This window comes from Typha latifolia, chromosome 3, assembly GCF_019914945.1.
Source record: "Typha latifolia isolate L0001 chromosome 3, TyphaL0001v2, whole genome shotgun sequence".
Classification (NCBI taxonomy): Eukaryota; Viridiplantae; Streptophyta; class Magnoliopsida; order Poales; family Typhaceae; genus Typha; species Typha latifolia.
Window position 1 is genome coordinate 17,438,388 of NC_133088.1, and position 27,229 is coordinate 17,465,616.

Here is a 27,229-nt window from a genome sequence, read left to right on the forward strand (position 1 = left end):
TAAGCATTATTTCTTCGACGCTTTGCATGGGCTGATCAGCTTGTCTGCCTTCATAGTTTGTTCTCTCACCTTCTGCTATTTCCTTTGGTAGGTTCTTCAGAAACCAGGGATGCTTCTTTATTTCTGGAATTGTGATCCTCTTTTCAAGGCAGTTTGGAAGCATTTAATAGAAATTTCTTCAGCAAATCAAGATAAAAGAAGTTTAAAGAAGCAAAGTATACCTTCGACGGATTAGCAACAAAAATTTGAGACAGAAGTTGCCTGCAGTCCCGAGATACACGCACATAATCCGGGATGGAGTATTGGACACCTAATATTCGCTGTTAGGAATATAAAATTAACTCTGCAATGAAGAAGAAAGTACAACAGAAAGGCAATTCATAACAGTCATAGTAAAGATAATTTACACCAATTGTCTTCCGGAAGTTTCTAGGATCATCAGGGTCCTCGAATGGGTATGAGCCAACCAACATCACATACAATGTGACACCGCAGGACCAAACGTCAGCAATCTGGATCAAGAAAACTCACATCACCTGTCCCAGGAAGCAATACTAAACTACCTATGGAGCTACAAAGCCTTGATCTTGGAATTAAATGAAAAGGAACCGCAACATGAGGACTAGTTGAGAGCAAAAGAAGTGAAGAGCTAAAAAGGACTAGAATGTATTCGTAGATAGCAGTCCATATGCAAATGTGTGCCTTCTTAATTGAATTATTGAACAAAAGATCTCACTGGCACCATAGATAGATGCAGACAAATTCAAATGCAAACCATACCTTGCCGTCATATTCCTTGCGTGATAGAACCTCTGGTGCTATGTATGCTGGTGTACCGACTGTGGATTTTGGCTGGGAATGCAACAAAGCAGACTACGCCCCAAATAGAAAAAGAGAGAAAGAAATATCTCAATTTCAATATGGTCAAAATGGCTGCCAAGGACAGAACAAGAAACAGCATAGTACCTTTGAGTAACCAAAGTCACATATTTTAACACGTGGTGTGGGACTTCCATCTAAGAGTGTATTCTCAAGTTTAAGATCACGGTGACAGATCTCCTATGACAGCAGACAGTAATGCTAAAAATGTTTTATTCTTCCAATATCTACTGAATTATTCACATCAAGCATAAGTCTACTATACCATTGAATGACAGTAGCTGACTCCAGATATCAGCTGCTGGAAGAAATATCTCGCCTGTTGCAGATATATAAAAAACAGATAAAGCTCAGGGAAGCAAAAGAAGCATTAATAGAGCTGAGAAACAAAGAGATGAAGGCAGGAAAGGAAATAATGACCTCATCCTCACTGAACCGTCCAGCACTGCAGATTCTCCCAAATAACTCACCACCAGCAGCATATTCCATGACAATAGCAAGGTGTGTAGGTGTTAGTAAGACCTATAATTATCCATGTTAGCAGAGAACCCAATTCCTAGAAAGGGAATAAGTTGGTAGAGAACTGGATTATAAGATAAACCTGCTTAAATCTTGACACTCCACATGACATAAAGAGACGGGTTTTTTGTGGTTTTAATTTAAAAAAAAACCAAGGTACTTCATTCAGCCAACATAAAGCCCACTCATAAGGGAGACAAATTTGTGTTATGAATTTAAAAGCATACTAAAATATATTAGTTATTATTAACATCCATCTTATTCAATAAAAGCATCTTCGTCATCCCCTTCTTTTAATTATCTATTTGATAATTTAATGATTCAGCCTTTCCTGAATCTGCCCTTCTACTTGAACCATTAAGTTTTATTATTTTGTGTAACTATGAGGTTTAATTCTTGCACCCAAGAGGTCATGCGAATACAACCTTTTCACAAAATGAGGGAACGGATATGCATATGTGCATACTCCCTCCCAAGCCCATGCATAAGCAAAAGCTTCGTGCACTGGGATGCCTGTCCTTCAAGCTAGCAGTTAGGGTATACAAAACATGCAAATATCCTTTGAATATTTATATGTAAACCCTGTTAAGGTATAAAGTATACTATGCATCAGGAATCAATGCCATCAGTATCAGTAATTATATTATCAGTGAAACTCAATACAATGAATAAAAAAATAATAACAAAGAAATCCCATAAAATACCACTAAAAGTAATATTTTCTGCTTTCTCTGCATTGATTGCTTAACGCAAGAGTATGACCACGGATTTAAACAGTACTTATTGGAAATCGGTGAGAATTTTCTTTTTGGTTGTACTTAACAGTGGAAAATAGAAAATTAAAACTGCATAGCATGCATGAAATCACTAGCCTTCCACTGCCAGCAGAATTTGTGTAAGCTCAGAATACAAACCATAATAGTAAATGCACAAGAACTAGGACGCTTACCTCCTTAAATCGGACAATGTTAGGATGCTTCAAAGACCTATGATTGATGATTTCTCTCTGCACATGCTCGTCAATCTGACCAGAGAACCCAGTTGAATTTTGAGAACAATAGATACCAACAAGTAGAAAAAACAAAGAAAAATTATCAGATGGGCAAACAACTCAATAAGCAGAAAAGATAACAAGATAAAAATCATATCAGTATCCAAAATAAACATCCATTCTTCTTTTATGGATAGCATTTATCAGAATTAAAATATCAATTTAGCATTGGAAAGAAACAGTCTTCTCCTCAGGGTAATATCAAACAGCCAATTCCACTAAATCCCGATGTACCAAGTAAAAAAATGGTCCACTACTGTAGCCCCTCGATCAATATAACAAGTGTTACATGAACACCAACAACAGCAATCAATAATCGTATACAAAACCCGATTTTGAACAAAAACCTACACCCAAGTTAAGAAAACCCACCAAGAACAAGTAACAATATACGATATTTATACCTTCTTCCCCCTCTCAATATACTTGACAGCAACGAGCTCCTTAGTAGTCTTATCCCTCACCAACCTCGCCACCCCAAAATTTCCAGCTCCCAGCTCCTTCAATGGCTCGTATCTCTCCTCCATCACGAGACCCATCTGGCCGAGATCCGAGAACCCCAAAAACCCAAGACCAAAACAGCACCAAACTGACTTTATAAGCAAAGAAACAAACGAAGTAGATGAATCCCAACTCAAATATCTTCAATCTCTATCAGTAAGATCGCCCGCGATCTCTTTGTCTTCCTTCCAAGGAGAGCGAGAGCTTGGGTGGATGGACTTCGGGGACACGTTACAGAAGTGGAAAGATGTCGACCTCGAGCTCGATAAGGGGCGCAGGCGCAGGAGGAGAAGCTTTGGCGTATAGAAGCTTTGGCATGTTGACACGCGTGTGCTGGAATTTCGAATTTGAGAGAGGTCGGGGTGTTTTTTGTTAAAATTACCTGGTCGCTTTCTCTTCGCCTCCCCCTCCTTTTGGTGGTCCCTTTCCACTCGCCACCACCCAATGGAGACTCACCTAACGTACGGACGATATATATATATATATATATAGAGAGAGAGAGAGAGAGAGAGAGAGAGAGAGAGAGATTTTTATATTATTGTCATTAAAATATCATAATTATTACTCCTCTTTCAAAAATACTGTTGAAATAGCCTAGATATAAGTAATCACAGCAAAGTTAAGAATATGCTTAGGGTTTAATTTGTTTAAAATACTAATATTATACGATATCGTAGGTACCCAAAAGAAAAAAGAACAGAATCTTATGTTTAAAATATTTTATAAATATTCTATCAAAGTCTAACCATAATAGTAATTATGGTTAAAAGTAAAAAAAATTATAATATGTTTAATAGAATATAGTGGCAATTATAATATTCTAAAAGTTTTAATGACACTTATGTAAAAAAAAAATCCACATAAAAGATACTGGATGATAGTTACACTTATATTCGTAATTATACTTACTATCACGTAGAAAATTCTACACGGCGACTACAGTGTCTAACGTTAAAGTGATGGTATGTACCAAATAAATAAGTAACGGGAAGTCCTTTTCCTCTAAAGTTGATGTCACTAGCATTAGTTGAATCTTTTATACCGAAATAACATATGGCATAATAGTATTGACTTTAATGAATACCCAATCTAGCAGTGGACCAGATACATGACATGTATCACCCGTAGGACCCACCTATTTAAAGAATTTGTCTAATGTTGGACAAATTTTATAAAATTAACAGTTCCACAAATCACACGGGACCTTTTGGATCATTCATGACTATTAAATATATATATATATATATATATATGTGTGTGTGTGTTCTGACAGCAAATTTTAGAGAGAACAATTTATATTCAACTAATAATTTGATTTTATGATAGCTCTAGATGACTCGACTTTTGAGAGGGAAAAATGGTTTAAAGAGAAAATCTGGCTGAAGTGAGCTCATACAAGTAAAATAATTGGGAACATTTTCATTAAAAGGCTTTTAGAAATAGCATGATTGAGCTCTTAATAACTTAAGCATTTAGTATTTTTAAAAGAGGTAAATAGATTAATTAGCTTCCCCTGGTGGTGCTGTAAAAGCAGAACCCTCCCTAAGAGTCATATTTCTACCATAATTTGCAAGCTAAGTTGGCTGAGTAGCACTCTCGCAGTAAACATAGTTGATTAAAGAAAAAACAGATAAAAATACAAACAGTCATCATCAATAGCAGCAAATGCCTAAGGTACCAGACAGTGGCCCTTCAAAATGTTGACAGGCAGAAAAAAAAATCAATTTCTATTATAAGATGAGTAATCCTGGTGAAGGAAGAGGAGAGCCTTACAGTGCATTTATTTTTACATTAGATAAATGCATATCACACAACAGTCCAATCTTACTCTTACTAAAACTTAAAAAGACTTTGAATACAAATAGCCCAACAAAGGCCTACAATGCATTTCATCCATAGATCAATATTCAGACAGTACGTACATAATTCTGCACATGGTAAAGTTGAAACAATTCTAGTTCTGAACCACACAAAAAGAGTGTGCCAGTTCTAATTTTGTTTTAAGGAATATGACCTGCATGATCAGTAAGGCTCTTTGAGAGCTCCAACTTCCAAGTCAATAAAACAATACAGCATTCTTGTCTGTCTGATCATTTACAACGATTAAATAACACCTTAAAGCAACCATGACAAAACAAAAATAATCTACTTCCTCTTGACATTATTTTACACATGCAGTTACAGTGTGACAACAGACCAGTATAAAGAACCTTCTCACCAATACCCTGCGAAGCCATCGGTGGGGAGAAAGGCAATAATCTGAAACAACTTAAAAAAAGAGAGAGAGCTGCAAGAAAATTAATTGATAAAGGCGGTATTACCTCACACCCAGACCAGTCAACGACTGTAAAAGAGCTAGAAGTATAGTAAGTTGTATGATAAGCATGATGTCCAATTTAGCACCTCTGGAACATCATATGGATGCTAAGTAGTGAAAAAAATATGTGATGCAAAAATAACTAAAAACCAAGATGATTTTTCCATAAGGCAGAAATTGAACTCCTCCTTTGCAGTGTTTTAAGTCACTTCAGAGATGCCCTTTTCAACATAAATAGAATATAGCGGCAGAAACAGAATAAAGTTGTACCTAAACAAGTTATACTAAATCATGAATATAAAAGGATAGTGTTATATATACCTTGTTACTAGATGCTAAACAATGACGACCAAATGCAGATCTCACATGGTAAGACAATCAATCATCTTGAATCATGATATCTTACATTTTGTTTGATGCATGTGATCAATTTCAGATGAAGCTAACTATTGGTGTGAAATGGAAGAATCAATGACAATTACAATATACAGATAAAAGAGTGAATTTATCAGATCTTGCTTAAAAGAATCCGAATGGAACAAGAACTTGCAAGCCATTCAGCAACCTTGTCGTTTGACAGCAATGACTTAATCTGATTGGTTATCAAGAGAGATCTACAATTACTTCTGACTCAAGCTTATAACAATGTATATCTACATTAATCCTACAAAGATATTATGGAGAACAGAGATATTACACTTTGGACAAAGCAAGAGAACATTTCTTTCCATTGATTCCAAGCACTTCCTATTATTGAGAAGAGATGAGAATGGTACCAAGTGGGAAAAATGACTAAAGTGAAAAGGATTTATTTCGATTTTTGCCTAACCTAAACTTTTGGGTTGAATGAATTTCTAGTGTGCATCATAGCCTGTTTCACAAGATAAATGCTCCTTATCATTTATCCAGAACATTGCTACCCAATCAATAGAGCTATTTGCTAAATAATAAACTGCCTTAATCCACTAAATGCAATGCGTCTATGATGTAGGAAAGAGAAAAAAAAACTTTCAGAAGAGCTTGCGCATTTCCTTTGTCGTATTAAAGCTCATTTCATTGTCACATGGTCCTAATATTAAAACGAGCAAATAGCAAAAAGTCATAAGCGATTCAAAGTAATAGATGAAACAAGGATTTAGGCCTTAAAAGGTCAATCATAGTTCAGATTGATGTGGGCTAAGAACAAAATCCACAGTAAAAAGAAAACCTACAAGTTGGATGAGAAACTAAGACATGACTTTTATACAAAAGATGCATCCCAGAACCAACTCCAGAATTAGCAGCATAGAACTAGATGACAACACTAGTTATCAAATGTCAGGTATTTCTCAAATGTTGCAACTACCAAAAACAAGTTCTGCAAAGTACATGGATAGAAGTATTTGGCCCACAACTCCAAATTTCCTGTTCCATTTCAGAAATCTACTGTGACGACCTCATGAAACTTTAGAATAATCTTAAGAAAAATTCTGTTAGTTTTTCAAGCTTGAAACACCACTGGCCTTAAGAGGTAACACCATCTTTTATCAACAGTCTTCTAGAGCTAAAATAATATAGTAGAATACCAAAAATGCTTCTAATTTCAACTAGTTTCGAGCTCCACATATCAGACATAATAAAGAACAAAAAGCTACAAATCTCCACAACTAAAAAAAGGAATCCCTGATAGTAACATCCATAATCAAAACTTGTATCAGTTAAATAACCAATAAAAATCTGTGTGGGAAATAAACATGACCCAAATAGTAGGTAATTAAACTAAATTCTTTGTAAGTGACCAGGAAACAAAGACATGGGCACAAAATGTAAGACACAAGATTCAAAGAAAAAAGTAACTATAATAGTGATTTAGACAAGTTGCCACATATGCAGTCTCAGCAGCAGAGTATCTACGTATCAATGGCACAAACATTCACTTGTCTTGAAAAGTTAGGCAGAACATAAATAGATTTGAAATTGCAGATGATTAGTGTTATATTCCTTCAAGAACACCCAAAAAAAGAACTAGTCATAAAAACAGTATTGGAATAACCTTGATTGCCACAAATCAAGTCCTATATGCCCTGCTCTAAACTAGGGCTTTGTACTTCAAAAAAGATGGCACTACTTAGGGCACAAAATAAAAAATATCAACTACAACACTTCATAAAACTCACATATGAAATGCTTATTGCTCCTGCCTTCAGGTCTCAAGTTCCAGGCAAATTTACTTTATCAGTTCCTGTAAATCCAACTAATTAATAGAGTCCCTGAAGACTGAGATTGAACTCACATGAATATTACAGTCTCAGTTCAATGTTGCTGTTTAACTTTCAAGTAACATCTTGGCATCAACAAGAATTATCTCATGAATCAAGATATAAAGAATCAGGATCTTTCTCGCTGTTCTCCAAAATAAGCAAGGACAAGATACAGTTAACTGGTACTACAAAAGACTGGATGATAAATTCAATTATGTTGAGAAGCTGCCTAGTCTCACTCCCTCAAAATATTTGTGTGTGTACAAAATAAATAGCAGAATCAGCTTTCTAATCAGTATGTTACTACAATTGGTATATCCATATATTTTGTGGCAGCCAAGATTCCATTTCATCTCTCAGCTCAAGTTGAAAAAATTGATAAATAATCAAAAGAGCATATGCTAATAGTATCCAATAGCAGTTATTATCTCAATCCATCCTGCCTGCTCTGTGTAGTTCATTAAAGCATAAGCATCACCAAAACATGTTCCTGCTACCACGAATCTCGTTGTCATCACATTTATATCAAGTACCATCTCAGAGAATTTACTGAAAAGACCAACCCAAAATTTCAAGAATCAAGAGAAAATTTTCCAGATTTATGAAGGAAAGCCACACTAGCATGAAGCCAGTAGAGTGCCAATGACACGTCCAAAATGCAGGCTGACTGAGAAACTTCTCCATATTGTAATCAGCTGTTGCTGATCCTAACAAGAATGCATCGGAATGCCTTTGCTGATAATATGAGCATCAGATGATGTCAGTTCTAAAAGTAACCTTCACTCCTGAAATTACACTAACAAGAGTTCTCCAAAATAACCTGTATTGCAGCATTCCATAACACCTCACACTTATGACTCATATTGGAGCATTGCTCATAAAAAACCCATTATCCATCTAGCGGATGTCTTGATATGGATAGAGTAAATGTGTTTTTCAATACATAGCACACTATAGATTTCTCATATTTCTTGGTTCTGACCTACTAAGTCAAACTCCCTTACATGACATAACATTAGGCAGAAGATCCACATGTAAACAAATGCCTGCACCAGACCTTAGATTCCTTCCCTTCTTATATCAACCTCATGGTCTTTTTCTCTCTGATATTCAGGCTGTGCATGCTTGGCATTAACCCATCTATCCAAGTGTGTAGGCATCATATCCAGAAGCTTCTCACAATCCACAGCCTACACCAGCCTTCTGTGATGCCAAATCTGTGTCATAAAGGCAAACTCAAATGTGATCATGAAGGCCATACATGCGATGCAGGTTTTCTATAGAAAAGGCAAAGTCATACCTTCTCCCTGAAAAGTACTATTAAAATAAATAAAAAGGACAAGAGGATGAACATATGACTTCCCACGTAATAAGGAGGGTAGAAACAAGACAGTATTAAATTAAGCACCTTAGTAATATGAACCAGAACCAGAACCACTACCACCTAAGTACCCTCCGCTGCCTAAGCTACGACTGGAATAAAGGGATGAATAAGAGCTACCACCGACCTGTGAAACAGAGGTAGTTATATTATGTATACAGAAACAAGTATATTACAAGTATAAAAATATGCCGGGGGAACTCACATCTGATCCACGAGACAAGTAGCTACTGCTGAAACCAGATGAGTACATTGCACCAGCATCATTGCTACTAATGGAACCTGCAGGTGTCCATAAAAGAGTTTTAAATGAAATCCAGAGTAGCAAAAACCACTAAAATAAGAAACCAGCTTAAAGCATACCTCCAGCATAATTCATGCCCTGACGACTTCCGTATAGTGCATCCTGACTAGAGAGAGAAGTACGGCTGCCATACCCCATATGAGATCGTCCAAGCCTACTGAACAACATAAGACATTTTTATAATACTATACTGATGCAGAAATAAAATATAATAAAACAAGAACAAAATACTGACAGTCAAAGTCAAGCTAACCTATCACCATAAGAATCTGCATATTGACCAGTGCTGCTGCCAACACCATAATCTAAGCGTGCCCTTGACTGACGCATGCTAACATCACTATAACGTGATGGGGCATCATCCTTAAACAAACATAACAAATGATGTATTCATAGCTAATCTCAATTGAAAACACATAACAGCAACGAAAGTGAATGATCAACACTTACCATCTCTGCATATGGCCGCTTTGATCCAGAAATTGAGTCATACTCTCGGCTGCGTACCTCCCTGTAGGGTGGCAGAGGTCGTTCAAGCTTTCTTCCATAACCATCATCAGCATATGCCCGCCTATCTGAAGTGCGAGAAGGACCACGTGGAGCTATGTCAGAATAGCCAGACCCACGGGAAGAGTAATCATCCCTGTAAGATTGGCGCCTCTCAGTTGGAATTCTGGATCCATACTCAACAACAGCCCTGCTTCTTGCTGGAGGCAGCTCATTGCGCCTACCATAATCTCTCTTTGCACTGCCCTTGGGGTAAGCAGTAACTGTTGACAAAGGATGAGACGAGTGAAACTTGCAATATACAACTAGAAAAACCATACTGCTAACAGAACAAAAGTTAAAAAAGTTTACATGGTGGCCTTCTCTCATAAGACCTCTCTGGGAGAGGCAAATGCCTAGCTCTCTCTGGCACAGCCATAACAGGACGTCTATCTCTAAAACTTATTGGCCTGGTGAATCCACGACCTCCCATGGGTGGCCCATGGCCACCAACCGGTCTTGAGGCATGTGATGGGAACCTGTGAGGTGGAGGACGACCATATGATAAACGGCCACCTCGAGGCAGCCCACGGTCAATCCTAAAATTCCCTCGTAGAGCACGTCGCGCTCGACCTCTCTGATGTGGCCTCGACAATCTAGCTCTCACTTTCACCTGGAATAGTAAGCCAAATTCAGTAAGATCATGTACAAACATAAGAAAGCTGGCAAAGTAACTCCAAACAATTAGAACAGCATAAATAGGCAAGAAACATGAAGGACAAACCTTGTTATCACCTTCACCTAGCTCTGCATTATTAATACCTTCAGCACATGCAACAGCATTGTCATGGGTATCAAAAGTAACAAATCCAAAATCCTTTCTTTTAGCAGATGGCATATTACGTGCAAGTTCAATTTTCTCAACAGCTCCAAATTTCTTAAGGTATTCCTTGACACGATCCTCATCCCAAGAGGCAGGCAAACCATCAATAAAGACAGTCTTAACCTGATATTTATGAGAAAAAAAATAAGAATAACAAGTATAAATTTTATTTCACTAGGGCATTCTCATAATGGAGAAAAGTCTAAAACTTAACAAAGAGATATTTCCGATATTCCAAACTTGATAAAGAAACCAAACTACAAGGCAAGAGAGGAAAGCATAAAGCATATTCATACTTTCACAAAGTTGAAATTTTTTTTCTTATGAACTTTAGTATCAATAGAACTAATCGATTATACAAACACTATTCAGATCAGCATTAGCTAGAGACAAATTTATACCTGGGCCATGATTTCATCATCAGGCTCAATAAAAGAATCTGCAAATGCAACCTTGGCAGTTCGATCTAGGCCAAAAACTACATCCCTCTTCTGCAAACGCCTATAAGCATCCATTGCCTCAGAGCGAGAAGAAAACTCTAAGAATGCAAATCCACGATTCATGCCTTCATTGTTTGAATCCTCTACCAATATCAAATCCTCAACATTCTCAACTCCATAACTCTTTAGTTTTTCCTTCAACTGTAAGTATTCATAGATATCAGGATCTCACATGTAACCCAAATATCCACTACAAAATATACCAATTGAACTTAATAAAGTCTTCTTACGTGCTCCTTTGTCCATGTCTTGCAGATATTGCCCACAAAAACGCTATCACTGTCCTGACTCGGGGCAACACCACATTGTTTACCTCTCACCTAAAATATTCAAGACATTCGCAAGGTCATCAAGACAATAGGCGACAAAGGAATAAAGTAATAGTACAGAGAGCACAAACCACTGGATTCTTCATTTCTGAAACAGCGCGTTTAGCTTGCTCTACTGTTGCAAAACGCAAAAAGGCGAACCCTTTATTCTTCTTTGTTAGAGGATTCATCATTAGTCGAACTTCAGTTACTTCCCCAACTTTACTAAATACTTTCCTAAGATCATCTTCAGTTGCATCCTTATCTAGTCCACCAACAAAAACTCCGTACTCCTTACGCTTACGGTGCTCCTTAATCACTTCATGGTGCTCTTCTTCCTCTGCATCACCCTCTGGTTCCTCTTCAGCATTTTCGTCATTTTCTTCACCCTCTATGCCCTCTCCACCATCATCCATCTCCTCGTCTACCATATCAAGTTCTTCCTCATCAACTCCATCACCTTCTTCACCATCTTCAACGCCTTCATCTCCTTCGTCCTCTTGTCCTTCAACATGTTCAATATCCTTCTCATCATAGTCCACAGCAACATCTTCCTCAGGTTCATATTCTGGTTCTTCCTCAAGCTCCAACCGTTCACCTTGATCTTCTTCCTCATAAGCTTCTTTTATCTCTTCCTCATCTGAAGTAACAAACATGTTATTTCAAAGCACACTTTCCACAAAGATTTTCAAGGGAAAAAGGGACTGCAAAAATTTCCAAATTATAACGCAATCTTTTACTGCCAAGAGAATTCCGTGTCAATATGTTCCAGAGCATCAGAACATATCATTGGAGACATTTGGTGAGTAATAAAGTGTATGGTTCAAAGTGTATATTAATAGATATACAAACGCCCATTTAAATACAACATCAGTTTCCGCAGTATCCAGGTCATATTGTGCCCTTCTTACAAGATTTTCCCTTTTAGGGCATCTCTAACCATATCTCGCAGCCATTAATCCATCAATAAGAGCAAACCTTTAAAGGAACTTTACAGTCAGCACACTGAATACCTCTTATGAAGATATCCCATCAAATATATTCTTCCAACAGAAATTTTTCTTTTAAAAAGTTCGTAGTACAATTTAAATATTGTCACAATACTTACAGAAAACTCCTATCCAGTAGGTGGTAATCCAGAAAATACTTACCATAGAACTAAATTCCCTAGTAGTTTACTCAAGCCCCAAATTCGCAATTATGTCAAGAGATGAAAAGATCCATACTTAAACTGAATCTCAATAATAATAAAACAAAGGACAATCGAAAGGTTAACAATCCATACATTCGACGGTAGCAGATTCATCCACCGTTAGATCCGCCGTGGAGGCCTTGTTTTCCAACTTCTCGACAATCTCCTCCGCTTTGATCTCCTTTTTCACCTCTACGACCGGGGCAGCAACTTTCTCGGTCTTGGGAGGCTCCTCCGCCACCTCGACCGGAATCTGCGGCGAAGCCTTCGCCGCCCCCTTGGCCGCCCTCGCTGAGGTCTTTCTTGGTCCTATCGCACCGCCAGACGCCTTCTTCGCCGATCTAGGCGGCATCTTTTCTGTCAAATCCCGATCTTTCTACAGAAATAACCACATATCAACAAGAAAGAAAACAAAAAGAAATTCACGAAATCGACGAGAAGCTAACAATACCTTCGACGATCAAAACCCTAGAGAAAAAATAAAATAAGCAACCCTTCGACTCGAAACCCTAACGAGAGTACGAAACGTGCGACAGGGGACCCTATAGGGCGTTCTTTGTTTTATATATGCCCCGGAGAGAATCCGATCCGAATAAGGTCTGAACAATCCCGTCCTTGTTATATATTTCGATATTGCCACTCCTACTCGTACGTACAATATTACCCTCGTTGAACGCTTCTTCTGTCTCGTATTGGGGGTATTCTGGTCATTAGGATTCATGGAGTCAGTCGGAGGATTCGGGTCATTTAATAATAAGTCAGATCCGACCCAACAAGCGATGCTTCTATTTGGCTGTATTTGTGAGTATATATTCTCATATTATAGTATATTATGTTATGATTACGTAATATAGGATATATGTATACTTAGATATCCTATCCGGATTCGAGTCGATCTAAACCCGAAACAGTTCAACCATAGATAGATCCGGATCCGAAACTTGTCCCTCCACGCTCAACCTCTAGGCTCTAGCTTCTTGGGTTCGCTGCTCTCATGCTGTTCGTCGAAATGCCCGAAAGAGAATTATAAAGGAAGTTATTCCCTCTGTTCTTGGTTTTATACGTAAGTGAACGACAAACTTTATTCCGTTGGGTTTATTCGGCTTATGCTTCTTATGATGATATCTGTATGATAAGGAGATTGACCTCTTCTGTTTTAGCATTTTAGTCATGCTTCTTTCAGCTAGGATATCAATGTGTATCAAACTTGGAGTAAGAAAAGGTGGGTCGGTGTGATTTATGATACATTTGAAGTTGTTAAGGAGTTTGTATTCTTGCTTCTTTCGTATTGGATATTCAAATGAGTCCAATACAACTAGGTCGTTTCGACCAAAGTGTAATGGTGAAAGAAAGATTTCAGCTTTTCAGGGGTCTGTTCTTTAATCTACTAAGTAGGTCAGTAGACAATGAGAGGCGGACATCTAAAGGAAAAGGTAATTCTGGCTCTATTTTTATCTATGTTTAATTTCTTAATATGATCAACTTTGAAATATCAAAATTCAAAAGTTAATTTTAAAGCATGGCATTTCCTATATTTAGGAGACAATTACCTTTTCTGTTTTCATTTATATACTAAGATGTAATGATCAACTAATTCAATATATATTATTTCTGATATCATGTTTTAACTTGTTTCACTCTAGGATGCATTTCAGCTGATCAGACTATCTTTTACCACTGAACAGTTCCAACTCACACACGGCATTCCTTTTCAGGTTAGAAGTATCCTTAGCAAGAATAGTCTCGTGTCAATACATTGCTGATTTCGTTCAACAAACAAAACACAAGATTGTATCTGGTGCTAGAGTGTAATGTCCGTAGTCCACGAATCACGGCATGCTCTATGATCAGGCCATGTGATCGTCGTGCCATTGAAGTTCTTCAAAGTTTCTAGAACAGCTGTTAGATCAGCAAGCTTAGCTCTTACACTGCGACAGCAGTTTGCATGTACTGTGGTTACCTTTTTAGGATCCTCGCTGTCTTGACAGAAACCACTGAAGTATACTGTGTCTAAGTATCTCACTTTCACGCCTAACCGCTGAAACGCACCTTGAGACTTCATCTCATTCAGGACATCCTGTTCTTTCATCCCTTTTGAGTTATTCCTTGAGGCATACCATTCATCAAATAGCGCAATGGTTTTGTTGCTGGATGCGACAAAAAAGAAGCCAGTGTTGATCGAGTTGGAATCATCCAGCGGCTGGCCATTGAATCCATCACAGCTTATTTGCATATCTTCAGAATAATGGTTCAACGTTGCAAATGGGTTCTTCAGCCACAATACATCCATATCCTGAGACATAGAGAAAAATGTATGAATAAACATCAATTTTTTTATGGTTGCAGAGATTAAGATTCGTGAGATAAATTTGGTCAAGTTATTGAATAGGTAGAACCAAGTAGTTACTATTCATAGTTGAGGTTGGTCAGAATAAAGGGTGAATTACACTAATCTTATGTCTAACCATCTTTAGGTGCATGCCAATATGCTTTATCCTCCAGCACATGTTATATCAGAGTCTAGTATGTTTCACTTACTGTAAAAATAAGGCTGTATCCAAGCTTGAGAACATCTCCAAGAATGTGAGTCCTTTGCCACATCATTTCAATGAAGCCGTCAGTCATGTAGAGCTGCTCTTTGGTGAAGTTTGTTCCCTTCTTGTTAAGTTGGTAGCAATGAAGATTTAAGAGCTTGCAACGGCTAAAGGCTGTCTGATCTAAAGCTATAAGGAGAAGATGTTCAATCAAGGACTCGGTATCTTCTCCTTCTTTCAAACTCCGAATAAAGAGGTCTAGCAATCCGTTCTCCTCTGCATATGCCTTATTTAGTACACTGATTATCAGGGTTTTGTTTGCCATGGTAGCACCTTGCAGAGCTACTTCAAGTTCGTCTTTTGGGTCTGGTGTTGTCTGGCATAAACAGCAAATCATGTCAAAGTAGTTACGTCATATATGAAAGACATATTAGAATTGTTTGAGATTGAGATGATTATAAGTTCTATTTCCTGCAATGTACCCCTTTTAATATTTCTGTGTCTGCTTATTCCTGTATTTATATATTATAAGCATCAATGATTCGTATCAAATTTTCTAAAAGAATATCAGTTTGCGATTTCAAGCTTTGGAAAATCTTAGTTCTCACCTGCCATGACATATAGCATGCCTTGTGTGCAGGCCATACCATATTTGATGTGCCATCATATCTCTTCCAGACTTCAAGGACCGCTCTCAGATCAGCGATCTTGGCTTTCATAGTGCGGCAACAATTTGCATGCACAGTGATCACTTTCTTGAAATCTTTGCTGTCCTGACAAAACCCACTGAAGTATACTGTATCCAAGAACCTCGGTTTCAAGCCTAATCCAGTAAATACACCTCGAGATTTCATATCATTCAGCACATCTTGTTCTTTCATGCCTTTTGATTTATTCCTCATTCCATACCATTCATCAAATAATGCAATAGTTTTGTTATTGGAGGAAACAAAGAGGAAGCCAGTATTGATGCTATTGGAGTCATCAAATGGTTTGCCATTGAATCCATCACAGCTCATCTGCAGGTCTTCTGTGTAGTTCAACTTTGCAATTGGGTTTCTCAGCCACAATATGTCCATATCCTGCGTGCAATATAGAGATTCATGAGAAATAGCTACCACGTCTATTTTTTATGCTTGTGGAGGATGATATCTGAGAAGCCAACTAGTCAAGTCGGACATGCAAATGCTTACTCAGAAGTCAGAATACAAGATGAATTGCTTGAATATTATGTTTCAACATCTTTAGCTGTAATTAAAATGCTTGATCTTAGAGTCCATTTTATGCTACTTTCAAATATGTTGAGCCTTACCGTGAAAATAAAGCTGTATCCACGTTTAAGAACATCTCCAAGAAAGCGAGTCTTTTGCCACATCATTTCAATGAAGCCTTCAGACATGTAGAGCTGCTCTTTGGTGAAGTTTGCGCCTGTCATGTTAAGTTGGTAACAATGAAGTGTTAAGAGCTTGCAGTGGTTAAAAGCCACCTGATCTGCAGCAACAAGCAGGAGGCGTTTGATCAAGAACTCGGTATTTTCTCCTTCTCTCAAGCTCTGAAGGAAGAGGTCTAACAGGCCATTCTCCTCTGCATATGCCTTGTTTAGCACACTTATGATCATGGTCTTGTTTCCCATGGAAGCACTCTGTAAAACTGTTTCTAGCTCATCCTTTTGTGCAATTTTTTTCTGGCAGCAACCCACAAACAAATGCATAAGCTAGAAGAACCTTGCAGAGCTATTCCAATAAAAGGCCTACATGCGAGAAAGGTTTGCATCTTTATGATTACTATTAGTATTTAGACTTTTCTGAATTAGTTATCAAGTAAATGTGTCAAATTGTATTTGATACTAATTCTTCTTCAGACTTTAGTACAATTTGTGAGGGAAGATATGAAAGTAATGACAGCTATATTTCTTTACGATGTCCTCATAGTATGCAATATGTCATTTATGAATGATTTTATAAATTTTAGAAAGTAAATAAACATCTGTCAAAAATATTAGCTAATGTTTTGCTTTAAATCATCTAACTAGAAAGCCTAATTGTATTCTGATTGAATTGTTAGGGTCAGTTAAATAATTTCAATTACAGAAAAGAGTTCAATCATATTAATCAGAGGATCACGTAGACTGTTAGACATGCATACTTAATTTAATAACACTAATCCACTAATTGCCGGTGAGGTTAATATCATTGTAGTGTTATTAGAAGAAAAAAAAAACACCATACTAATTTTTTTTCTTTGTAGATTGGTTGGACAACAACTATAGCTTCATATTATTCATTCCTCATATTAATTACGATTGCAATTGTTATTGCTTTTATTGTTGTTTCTTGAAAGCATCGATCAGAGCACTCGTGAGAATTTGCTCTCGAGGTTACAGTTGGAACTCTTCTTCATATCTATATCTGAATCACAGTCATATTGTCATAACATGACCATAAATTTAGGAAGAATTAAACCAAACTCATCCGAAGAACTCACTGTGAGAGGAAGCAGTTGTTTCTGGAATCGGAAGAACAACACGGAGTCATCCTTCGGAGGCCACAAGCAACTGTACGTGCCGACGAGGACGAGAAGAGCGACGGCGACGAGGCCAACGAAGCGGCCGGGGATGTTCTCCCGGGCAATCCCGGAAGCCGGCGCCGAAATCATCTACAGATGTTCTAATTCACTTCTCTCTACAACTAATGGCAGCCCGAGGGAGGAAGCTGGCGCTTTGCGTGAGCGAGCACTCATATTATACATGTGAGTATCCCAAGTCATGCAACTCTTCTCTTCTTAACTTCGTTAGTTCTTTATTTATTTTATTTTTTTGTTGAAATATTAACTTCGTTATTTCTCGATGAGTATTACTCATTTAGATCGGGATTCCGTGTGATATTTATATACACACTGTGATTTCCGATGCAGGGAAGAAGTCTAAACCCAGTTGCCTAATGTAAATCTCAGGGTGGAATGGAAGCGAAATGAAGCTCTCGATATGGTACGTGGCAAGATCTTGCTGGTTGCATATAATCTCGCTCTTGGCCGTTGCTTAAAACTACGTGTATTAAATCCTTTTCCTATCATTCTAAATGCGATCTTGTGATAAATAATTAGTATTTTAAATACATGATGGTAAAACTTCCACGTTACGTTATGACCCCGTGATTTTTGATAGAATTTTTCTTGGAAAATGAAGGGAATATGTTTGAGATATAGACCTTTTTTTTAATTTAGCTTTTCAAACTATTGGCTACCTAGAATATAATGACGAGTTATGTATCCATAGAATGGTGGAGTACGGTAGAAGGAAGTTGACTTTTTCTTTTGCAAATATCAAGAAGGTTTGTAGGCCACATTCCTATTCTCTGTTACTAAGTCGTCCTCATTTATTTAAAATGTTAATTGCTCATTAAATAAAAAGGGGAATATTATTGGATAAAAAAATAGGATGTTAAATGTGCAATTTAAAAAAAAAAAATTCGAAGAAGCTGTTGCTTATTGGGTTGGGCTTCAATTCGGGCCTGATACAAACCAATAGTTCGGATTCGGGTTGATAGGATGAGGGAGACAGACCCGTTTAGTACCGACAACATGAAAGGCCCTGAAACGAAAAAAAAGATCTAGTTGAGATGAGCTCGAAATAGTAGACCTCTTTCATTTAAACCCCTAACATTCTTCATATTTACTATCCAGCCCCCTTCGTCTTCTTGTCTCTCCTCCGCTTTCTATCGTACTCATTTCGATCACCGAGAACCCGGAGGATTCCTCCTCCTCGATCTCCTTTTACACACCTTAATCGTAACATTGACCATAATAGTTCCCCTTTCACTTGAAATCTGAGGTTCCTTCTCGAGATCTTGCATTTCTTTTTGCCGGCAAGATCTGTTGATTTCCGGCATTCGTTTCTGCTCCTTTTGATATTTCCGATGGATCGGTGGGTGGGTTGATCTGGTTTTTTGGGGGCAGGTTGGGGGATCGAAGAGGAGGAGAGGGATATGTATAGAAGTCGAGGTGTAGTGGGGTCGAAGGGGGAGATCGGATCCTTGGATCGGAAGCGAATCAATGATGCCTTGGACAAGCACTTGGAGAAGTCGTCGCCGTCGACTTCTCGAGGATTTAACAGCAAGGAGAAGGAGAGGTTCGTAGTGCCCTCGTCGTCGGGGAAGCAGCCTGACCACCGTGACCAGCGTTCTGGGTCATTCTCTAAGAACAAGTGCTCCGATGGTTAGTTTTCCCAATTTGTTTCTTTGTTTCGATGTTGGCTTCTCCCTTTTGTAACTGTTAATTTTGCGTTGGAGATGATATTAGATTGCAATCTGTTTTCACATTTTTTCCATTTAATTTGTAGCATGAGATGCAGATTGAATGCAATTATCTGGTCTTATTTGTGAATATGGACAGACTATTGATTTCATGATTTGCACTCAAGAACAGAGAAACATAAAAGAAAGGAGGGAAGAAGATTAACATGTGAAGAATTTTATACGTCGGATTAGTTGGCACTTTTTGAATTAAGCTGACAAGCATGTTTTCTGTAGTATGTTTTGAAGAATCTTGGATCTTTCACTGCATTTGTAGTCATATGATTGATTTTATTTTTTTATTACCAAGAAATCCACCTCTAGATTATTCTTGTTAAAAGTCCATTGTTGTTTGATCTGTTATGGTTATCAGGCCCATTACTGAACTAGTAAATCACTATTGGGTAAGTGGTAATTTTCTCTTCATTAAGACTACACGGCCAAGGTGGTTTGTGATGATCATAAGAAATATTATGTAGCCTAGAAGTTCTGGTTTCTCTCTCTCTCTCTCTCTCTCTCTCTCTCTCTCTCTAGCTATAGTATGTCTGCCTTATTCCTCATTGAAACTGAATTTAACTATTAAAACTATAAGATGCTTAATTTGATGTCAAATGTGGAGGGGAAAAATCTTTTTTGCTAGAAAATTTGGTAGTTAAATATTGACCTGTCCTGCAAGTAGGAATATGTCTCGAGAAACAAGACTTTATGTGCCAGTTCACACATTTAGAACACAGTGAAGCCAAGATACTAAATAGTTGTTATCAGTCATAACATTGAAAAGCTTTTTCCATGCTGTACAACCTTATTTATTTGTCAGTAGCTCATATCCAGCCATGGTGTTTTCACACCATGTATACACTTGTGAATCCTGCATTGACACTATGCATATGCTGTGTTACATTCTTCCAGAAGCATATTGGTTGTATTAAATCTATTTCCATTATTATGTCTGATGATGTGTTTGTGCTTCTGTTTGACTTGTTTGCTACTAGCTTTTCTTTACATTCTTGTGATTTTACAGAGGAATCTGAATCTGACAGTGAAGAATCAGATGTTAGTGGTTCTGATGGAGAAGACACATCATGGATTTCATGGTTTTGCAATTTAAGAGGAAATGAGTTCTTTTGTGAAGTTGATGATGAATACATACAAGATGATTTTAACCTTTGCGGGCTTAGCAGTCAAGTTCCATATTATGACTATGCTCTTGATCTGATCTTAGATGTCGAGTCCTCACATGGTAAGCTTGACTCTCTCATTCAACAAAGATTATATGCCACTTCAACATTATTCACATATTTTTTTGGAATTGTTGCTTTTGTACGACTTATATCTAGTTAATCGGAATGCAGTACTTGCAAAAGTATGTAGCTTATGCTGATTCTCGGACACTACTTGAGATATCGAGTTACTTAAGAATGATTGACTATTTAAGGATATTGTTATTGAGTTGCTTTTGGGAGATAATATTAGCATCAGCAGTACTTAGTGAATTGAGGCGTATTGTGATCAATTTCAATTAATGTTTCATGGCATTAGCTTGCTAGATCAGACTTTATTTTTTCTTGATTCTTTTTCTTAGCATATGCACATAAGTAGCTTGTTTTCAGTTGAAGCACATCAATTTCATCAAGTTTTTTTTTGCAAGTGGTTAAAGTCATACGAAGAAAAATAGTTACATGAGAACGGAAATTTCATAAAAACTCTACTGCTTTGTAAAAGAAACTGATTACCGTCGATATTTGTCAGCACAGAGATTTTGTTGTGTTGAGTTGGAAAGGCGGCAGTTTTCAGGTTTGCACACCTGCAAAGTCTGTTTCGAGGTATAGTTAGTGACCTGTTGTCTAATTATGTTGGAGAACTCAGGTACAAGAATAAACAGCAAGAACTGGAACGGTTAGTCACAAGAGGAATAGGATAATGATGATATAGTTCTGTTACTCTTGAAAAAATGATAATGCTATTAATTTTGGTTATTAAAGGACATCTAGTATTCCTACTTTTGTTCTTTCCTTCAGGAGCTTGATTGTTTGAGTTGAGTTTTCTTCATAGAGGTAGAATTAGGGTTACCGCCTAATCAAATTTAATTTGGTTTTTGCAACTAAGGAGCAATCTCTAAGAGCTCCTTGAGATACAGATAGAGCCTGTAAGGAGATAAATGATAGCTTTTGATGTTGGGAGTTACCTTCATATCTGAGGCATAAAAATCATTATTTAAAATCCTAGCTACACCACTGATGGTACTCGGTTATCCAAACATACAGGTGATATGTTCACTGAGGAACAAAATGAGTTGGTTGAGTCTGCTGCAGAGATGCTATATGGTTTGATTCATGTTCGTTACATTTTAACCGGTAAAGGGATGGCTGGAATGGTGAGTTGCTCCCACATTTTTGTTATACATCAGCTTTGGATTGGTGATGAGTTTTTATGATGATTGTTCCTTGCAGCTTGATAAGTTCAAGAACTATGACTTTGGAAGATGCCCTCGAGTGTACTGCTGCGGCCAACCATGTCTTCCGGTTGGGCAATCAGATATTCCTCGATCCAGCACAGTGAAAATATACTGTCCCAAATGTGAAGATATATACTATCCGAGATCCAAGTACCAAGGCAGTATCCTTTCATTCTTATCAATTTCTCTATTCTTACAAAGTTTTGCATGTTAATATTTTCCATGGAAATGGGCATGTTATATTGCTTCTTATTTATGATTTATTGCTTTTTTTACTGAATAAATATTGCAGTTGCAAATTTTTTACAACTATATGAAGCGATATGTAATGTGAAATTCTTATTCAGAAATATATTTCCTTAATAATAGAACTCAAACAAAATTCTTTAGATAGTACCTGTGTATCTATACATACTAGTTGCTCCTTTTTTCTTTAGCCGTTTATCTCTGTGAAAGATGGTTCATGTTTTCATGCAAGCTCATTTGAGTGTTTTGGATTGGAGAGCAATTTCTTTTGTATTTCTTGTAACATTTTCTTGACTTTGTTCAGACATCGATGGAGCTTACTTCGGGACGACATTTCCTCACCTGTTTCTGATGACATATCCACACCTCAAGCCACTGAAGCCATCCCAACGATATGTTCCCAGAGTATTTGGCTTTAAAATTCACAAGCCGTGATCAAGATCCAACGTTGCAGGTGTATTATTCCTGAAAAGACAAACTGCCGCCCTTTTCCCATCCTAAGCATGGTGAAATGTATGTAATGGGCTGGCCCTATTATTCATCGAGCTATTGTTTATTTAACCTTAGATGTAACCACCGAACAAGTGCAACTTGCTGCTGATTGTTAATCTTGCAATGTTACCTTCGCTAATCTCGTTTTTTTCTTTCATTTTCTTCATCAAGTTATTGTTTCATACGCATTGACGCATTGTTCTATACTTATTGCTTAAGCGTGGTTGCTTCATGTATCTATCAGAGATAGTTTGTGGATTAGGTATTTATTGTTAAACTAATAGTAGTTATCTTATTTATGACGTAAGCAGAAAATTTGGAAAAGAAACAGTTCACATTGCAAAGTCAAAATAAACTTGTTAATTTTGCTTTTATAATACAGAAAAAAGACGTATTAGAATATTAGATTGCTATATAATTTTTTAAGATGATGAATATAATTGGTGGGCAACTTCTATAGAAATATATTTTTTTAATAAATTTCTTCTTTCAAGTATTTGGTGTAAATCTGCGTTTTATAGAATTTTTTTTTTTTTGGTATAAATTTATTCTTTCGAGTATTTGGCATAAATCTGCCGGTATTAATTAAGAGTAATTATTATTAATAATAATTTTTCCCTCCGTCACCTTTACTTTTTCTTCCCCTTGCTGTTGCACTCTAATCCAAGAGTCCAACCGTGTTCCGTTTTTTCTCCTCTATCGGGACATTCGACGAATCAAACCGTCTCCAACGCGCAAATTCCACGACAAAGCGTCCTGTTCGATAAAAAGAAAGATCGAAGCCCGTCGCATCTATCTCAAGCGAAATCCCTTATCGTTTCTCTTTTCCTCCGGAACGTAGTAACTTTCGTGCGTGGTCGCCGCCATGATGATGCTGGTCAACTGCTCCGGCTGCCGGACTCCCCTCCAGCTCCCGCCGGGAGCCCGATCCATCCGTTGCGCCATCTGCCATGCTGTCACCCACGTGGCCGACCCCCGCTCCGTGCCTCTTCCGCCGTCGACATCCTTCTCCGCCGCCACTCAGCCGCCTCCTTCTCCCTACGGGGCTCCCTGGGGCCCGCCACCGTCGCCGCACGGGAAGAAGAAGGCGGTGATATGCGGGATTTCGTATCGGCACACGCGGCACGAGCTCAAGGGCTGTATCAACGACGCCAAGTGCATGCGCTACCTCCTCATCAATCGGTTCCACTTCCCCGAATCCTCCATCATCATGCTTACCGGTCAGCTCGTCCGTGCCCTAATTTCCTTTCCTCATTATGTTTTCTTTTCTCTTTTGGAATTTTGTCTGATTTGTGTTGATGGAGGGTTTCGAGTTGTTCTTGGACGTCTGTAGAAACTAGGCTCACAAAGAATTAGGTTCCTGATTGTTCGGTTGCTGCGATCTAATTGTTTACTTAATTTACTAAAAAAGCATACTTGGATTAGATGGCTTTAGAAAGAATCGAAGCTTTAGGTTGACTTTTTTGAGCATGTACTCGTTGCTACAACTTGTTTTACATCCAGGAAATTTTCCTTCTTTTTGATGGGCTTTAATTTATATACTCTTCAATTGATTCGCAGAAGAAGAAACCGATCCAGACAAAATTCCAACCAAACACAATTTAAGGATGGCACTCTATTGGCTCATACAGGGTTGTCAACCAGGCGACTCGTTGGTGTTCCACTACTCTGGTCATGGCTCTCAGCAAAGGAACTATAATGGGGATGAGGTTGATGGATTTGATGAAACCCTTTGCCCTCTTGACTTCGAAACACAAGGAATGATTGTAGATGATGAGATTAATGCAGCCATTGTTAGACCACTTCCTCGTGGAGTTAAGCTTCATGCATTTATCGACGCCTGCCATAGCGGGACTGTACTTGATTTGCCTTTCCTCTGCAGAATGAATAGGTAAGTGACGTCAAGAATGAATTCCTGCTCCTTAATGTATCGGCATATGCCTGGTATTTGAGTCAGTTGCCTGTTGTTACAATTAGTAGAGAATGATGACATAAACTTGCGTTGCCATGAATTTGTTCTTTTTTCTGGACAAGAAAGAATTATTATTTACACAGGAATGAAAATATATACGAGAACCATGCTAAACATTTTCTCCCCTTTTTTTGGACAATCATATGTTAGTTATGGTTTGCAACTTTAAATGGTTCATTGTTAACCGATGTTCAACTAGTTGAATCAAGGTTTTCATCTACTTATAGAATCATAAAGCCCTTCCTTATGCAGTGTATATTGTTCTTAATTTTGCCTCATTAAAGAGGGTTCCATCATGACCTCCTTTGCATTATATTCTCATGTATAAATAGGAAAAGAAAAGGCAACAGATTCAAAAACAATATATAGTACAATGTTCTATTTCTGACCTATTAGTTGTTCCTTTTCACCATTTAGGTGATTTTCCTTGTTGGGTTGTGATTATCCTTGTTCACTGTTGTCTTGACGAAGGTGATAAACTTGATAGCAAGATACAACAACCTCCCTTTCTCTAGGATTGGAACCTGCACTGAATAAATTTATCACTAATTGTGAAAGCACCCAGGCAATATCCTTTGAAAAGAGGGGTAACAATAAGAGGATATGTTCACAACCATGTCTTTTGCATATAGTTAACAAGTTGACCAAGATATTCTATCAGGCAATGGTCTATGATTTTACACCATCTCTTGATTTCTCGATGTCATCTTGGTTGAACTATTAGTGCTTTGTACTGTTAAAGCCATTATAACATGCTCGAGCAATTCAAACAACTACTAGGTAGATATCTGTTGTGGTTGTAATGATGCAGCTGATTAAGGTCATATTTACTTATCCAGGAGTGGGCAATATGGGTGGGAAGACCACCGTCCACGATCCGGTGTTTGGAAAGGTACAAATGGTGGGGAAGCTATTTCATTTAGTGGTTGTGATGATGATCAAACCTCTGCTGATACCTCGGTAATCTCCTATCTCTTATATCTTATACACCAATTTAGGTGAAGGATGTCTCTTGTCAAGTCCAAAAAGTACTTATTTCTCATGAGCTAGCAATATGTTCGGCATAGTGTCAGCACATAGAGTTGTACGTACAATAAGAAATCAGCCTTCTAGATTTCATATGACATTGTGGTGAACCCTATTTTTTCAAATTGAAAGACTTTATTTTAACATGGTAATATTTGTATGAACTTCCAATTCCTGATGGTGAACAGCACTAACTAAGAAGTTGGAATAGTCTTACAACCCTTGTGATTTCAACTATTTTCTAACACTTGATATCATTTTCCTTCTGACCCATCCGTGATGTATCAAATCCATGGCTGCCTCTTAGAGGCAGAACTGGAAATAGTTAGAGTATTGTTTTAATCTATACTTGATACTGTGATGCAATTCTCATATGCATTTTTGTTTGATCAACTTTAGACAACTGAAGCTTTGCTATCAAACAGGCTCTTTCGAGGATTACTTCAACAGGTGCGATGACTTTCTGCTTTATCCAAGCTATTGAACGGGGGCAAGGGGCAACATATGGGAGCATACTGAATTCCATGCGATCAACCATCCGAAACACCGGTGATGCAATGGGTGGAGGCCCTGTTACAACAATCCTCACCATGCTACTGACTGGAGGCAGCGCAGGAGGTGGATTAAGCCAGGTGATTCTTAAACTCTGTTTCCTAGATCTGCGCACACACAAGTTTGGAAGTCTGCTGGTTCTCTTTCACATGCTAAGTATCCATTTTCTGATCATATACTGTGTAGACAAAGATCCTGTTGAGTACAAGTATTCAAATATTTCACCCCAAATATAACGAGGTTTCTAAAAGTTAGATATTTTTAGTCCTTTCCAATTATCTGATGATATATAGTTCTATAGAATTACTGTAGTGCAACCACCCTTATGGTCAGTATTATGCACCTATAATCATTTCATGCCTCTTAAATTACTGAAGATTTAAATGCATGCAAAAAGCTCTAGAAAGAAAATAACAGTTTACTCTTTTACCTCGCAGGAGCCGCAGCTGACTGCGTGTGAGCCATTTGATGTCTATACAAAGCCCTTCTCTCTCTAATATGAATCTTCCCCTCTTATTCAGATTTGTCTTAAAGCTTTTTTTAGGCAGGCTATTCTCTACCATCAGCTGCAAGAGTGGATCCTTCTGTTAATACTTGATTTGATTCATGTGTACAATTTTTTTTTCATATTTTTCTCTCCTGTGGAACGCAAATTTATACCTGATTTAAATCTTATGGGAACTTTGTTTCGTTAATAAAAGTTTCTTATCAGTTAAAGGGGTCCTGTACTATGCACTTATTTTGTGATGACTGCCATAAAAATAGTTTTTTTTTCTGGCTTTGGGTTAAAGGTATTGCTTTATCTAGTTTAATGTGTATTGATAGTACGTAGAGTAAATCAATTTAACAAAGGAAAACAAAATTAACTAATTAACTCTCAGTAATTAACAAGTCGTTGCGGCTGATTCCAAGGGACCACAGAATTAATTTTTCTGATGCCCTAGAAGGCTAGAAGAAGAAAAGAGTATTTTAGACAATTTAGTAGACAAATAGTTTGAACTAAGTAAAATATTTTATATTTTATGCCATCTGGTTGAATAGTAATTTTGTTAACATAACATAAAGTTCGTTTTTTTAAGATATATGATAGCAAGGCCTAAAT

General features: G+C 37.6%; 6 protein-coding genes across 13 annotated transcripts in view; 2 read left to right on the top strand and 4 right to left on the bottom strand.

The window, feature by feature from the left end:
- LOC140784048 (serine/threonine-protein kinase SAPK3) overlaps positions 1–3,290 on the bottom strand; it is a 3,953-nt gene extending 663 nt beyond the window's left edge. Inside the window, exons 1-9 of the mRNA XM_073131226.1 lie at positions 2,854–3,290; positions 2,348–2,422; positions 1,300–1,401; positions 1,145–1,198; positions 967–1,059; positions 781–873; positions 408–512; positions 222–320; positions 6–139 (exon numbers count right to left, since the gene is read on the bottom strand). Coding sequence (XP_072987327.1) covers positions 6–139; positions 222–320; positions 408–512; positions 781–873; positions 967–1,059; positions 1,145–1,198; positions 1,300–1,401; positions 2,348–2,422; positions 2,854–2,988 — 890 coding nt within the window. The 5' untranslated portion in view covers positions 2,989–3,290. The remainder of the gene's footprint in view (positions 1–5; positions 140–221; positions 321–407; positions 513–780; positions 874–966; positions 1,060–1,144; positions 1,199–1,299; positions 1,402–2,347; positions 2,423–2,853) is intronic.
- Positions 3,291–8,385: 5,095 nt separating this feature from the next.
- Positions 8,386–13,144, bottom strand: LOC140783751 (uncharacterized). Of its 4 annotated transcripts, none has more exons than XM_073130775.1 (13): positions 13,013–13,144; positions 12,655–12,937; positions 11,462–12,009; positions 11,292–11,381; positions 10,963–11,202; positions 10,463–10,684; positions 10,051–10,351; positions 9,643–9,962; positions 9,446–9,555; positions 9,252–9,346; positions 9,094–9,170; positions 8,916–9,015; positions 8,386–8,724 (listed from the first exon to the last, which is right to left on the bottom strand). In XM_073130775.1, the coding sequence occupies exons 2-12, from the start codon at positions 12,911–12,913 to the stop codon at positions 8,917–8,919; spliced, it is 2,361 nt and encodes a 786-aa protein (XP_072986876.1). In that variant the 5' UTR covers positions 12,914–12,937; positions 13,013–13,144; the 3' UTR covers positions 8,386–8,724; position 8,916. The 4 variants fall into 4 exon arrangements, with proteins under 4 accessions (XP_072986876.1, XP_072986874.1, XP_072986875.1 ...); XM_073130773.1 differs by having other exon boundaries at positions 9,252–9,349; XM_073130774.1 differs by having other exon boundaries at positions 9,252–9,349; positions 12,655–12,933; positions 13,013–13,126.
- A 410-nt stretch (positions 13,145–13,554) lies between these two features.
- On the top strand, positions 13,555–22,716 carry LOC140784366 (casein kinase II subunit beta-1-like). 5 transcript variants are annotated; one of them, XM_073131737.1, is made up of 11 exons: positions 13,555–13,994; positions 14,205–14,276; positions 15,736–16,624; positions 16,787–16,860; positions 17,546–17,843; positions 18,048–18,081; positions 19,050–19,307; positions 20,406–20,624; positions 21,649–21,758; positions 21,835–21,997; positions 22,390–22,716. In XM_073131737.1, exons 7-11 carry the CDS (start codon positions 19,079–19,081, stop codon positions 22,518–22,520), a joined length of 852 nt encoding a protein of 283 aa, XP_072987838.1. In that variant the 5' UTR covers positions 13,555–13,994; positions 14,205–14,276; positions 15,736–16,624; positions 16,787–16,860; positions 17,546–17,843; positions 18,048–18,081; positions 19,050–19,078; the 3' UTR covers positions 22,521–22,716. The 5 variants fall into 5 exon arrangements, with proteins under 5 accessions (XP_072987838.1, XP_072987837.1, XP_072987835.1 ...); XM_073131735.1 differs by lacking the exons at positions 13,555–13,994; positions 14,205–14,276; positions 15,736–16,624; ... (1 more) ...; positions 17,546–17,843; positions 18,048–18,081 and adding an exon at positions 18,733–18,924 and having other exon boundaries at positions 21,835–22,000; XM_073131738.1 differs by lacking the exons at positions 13,555–13,994; positions 14,205–14,276; positions 15,736–16,624; ... (1 more) ...; positions 17,546–17,843; positions 18,048–18,081 and adding an exon at positions 18,735–18,924.
- On the bottom strand, positions 14,252–15,468 carry LOC140784367 (uncharacterized protein At1g28695-like). The gene is made up of 2 exons (XM_073131740.1): positions 15,100–15,468; positions 14,252–14,854 (listed from the first exon to the last, which is right to left on the bottom strand). Exons 1-2 carry the CDS (start codon positions 15,418–15,420, stop codon positions 14,363–14,365), a joined length of 813 nt encoding a protein of 270 aa, XP_072987841.1. The 5' UTR covers positions 15,421–15,468; the 3' UTR covers positions 14,252–14,362.
- On the bottom strand, positions 15,602–17,750 carry LOC140784049 (uncharacterized protein At1g28695-like). Its single transcript, XM_073131227.1, has 4 exons — positions 17,580–17,750; positions 16,408–16,779; positions 15,704–16,177; positions 15,602–15,607 (listed from the first exon to the last, which is right to left on the bottom strand). Exons 1-4 carry the CDS (start codon positions 17,748–17,750, stop codon positions 15,602–15,604), a joined length of 1,023 nt encoding a protein of 340 aa, XP_072987328.1.
- Positions 22,717–23,242: 526 nt separating the features above from the next.
- LOC140785111 (metacaspase-1) lies at positions 23,243–26,844 on the top strand. The gene is made up of 5 exons (XM_073132848.1): positions 23,243–23,797; positions 24,138–24,468; positions 25,389–25,509; positions 26,001–26,207; positions 26,565–26,844. The coding sequence occupies exons 1-5, from the start codon at positions 23,443–23,445 to the stop codon at positions 26,622–26,624; spliced, it is 1,074 nt and encodes a 357-aa protein (XP_072988949.1). The 5' UTR covers positions 23,243–23,442; the 3' UTR covers positions 26,625–26,844.
- Positions 26,845–27,229: the final 385 nt, after the last annotated feature.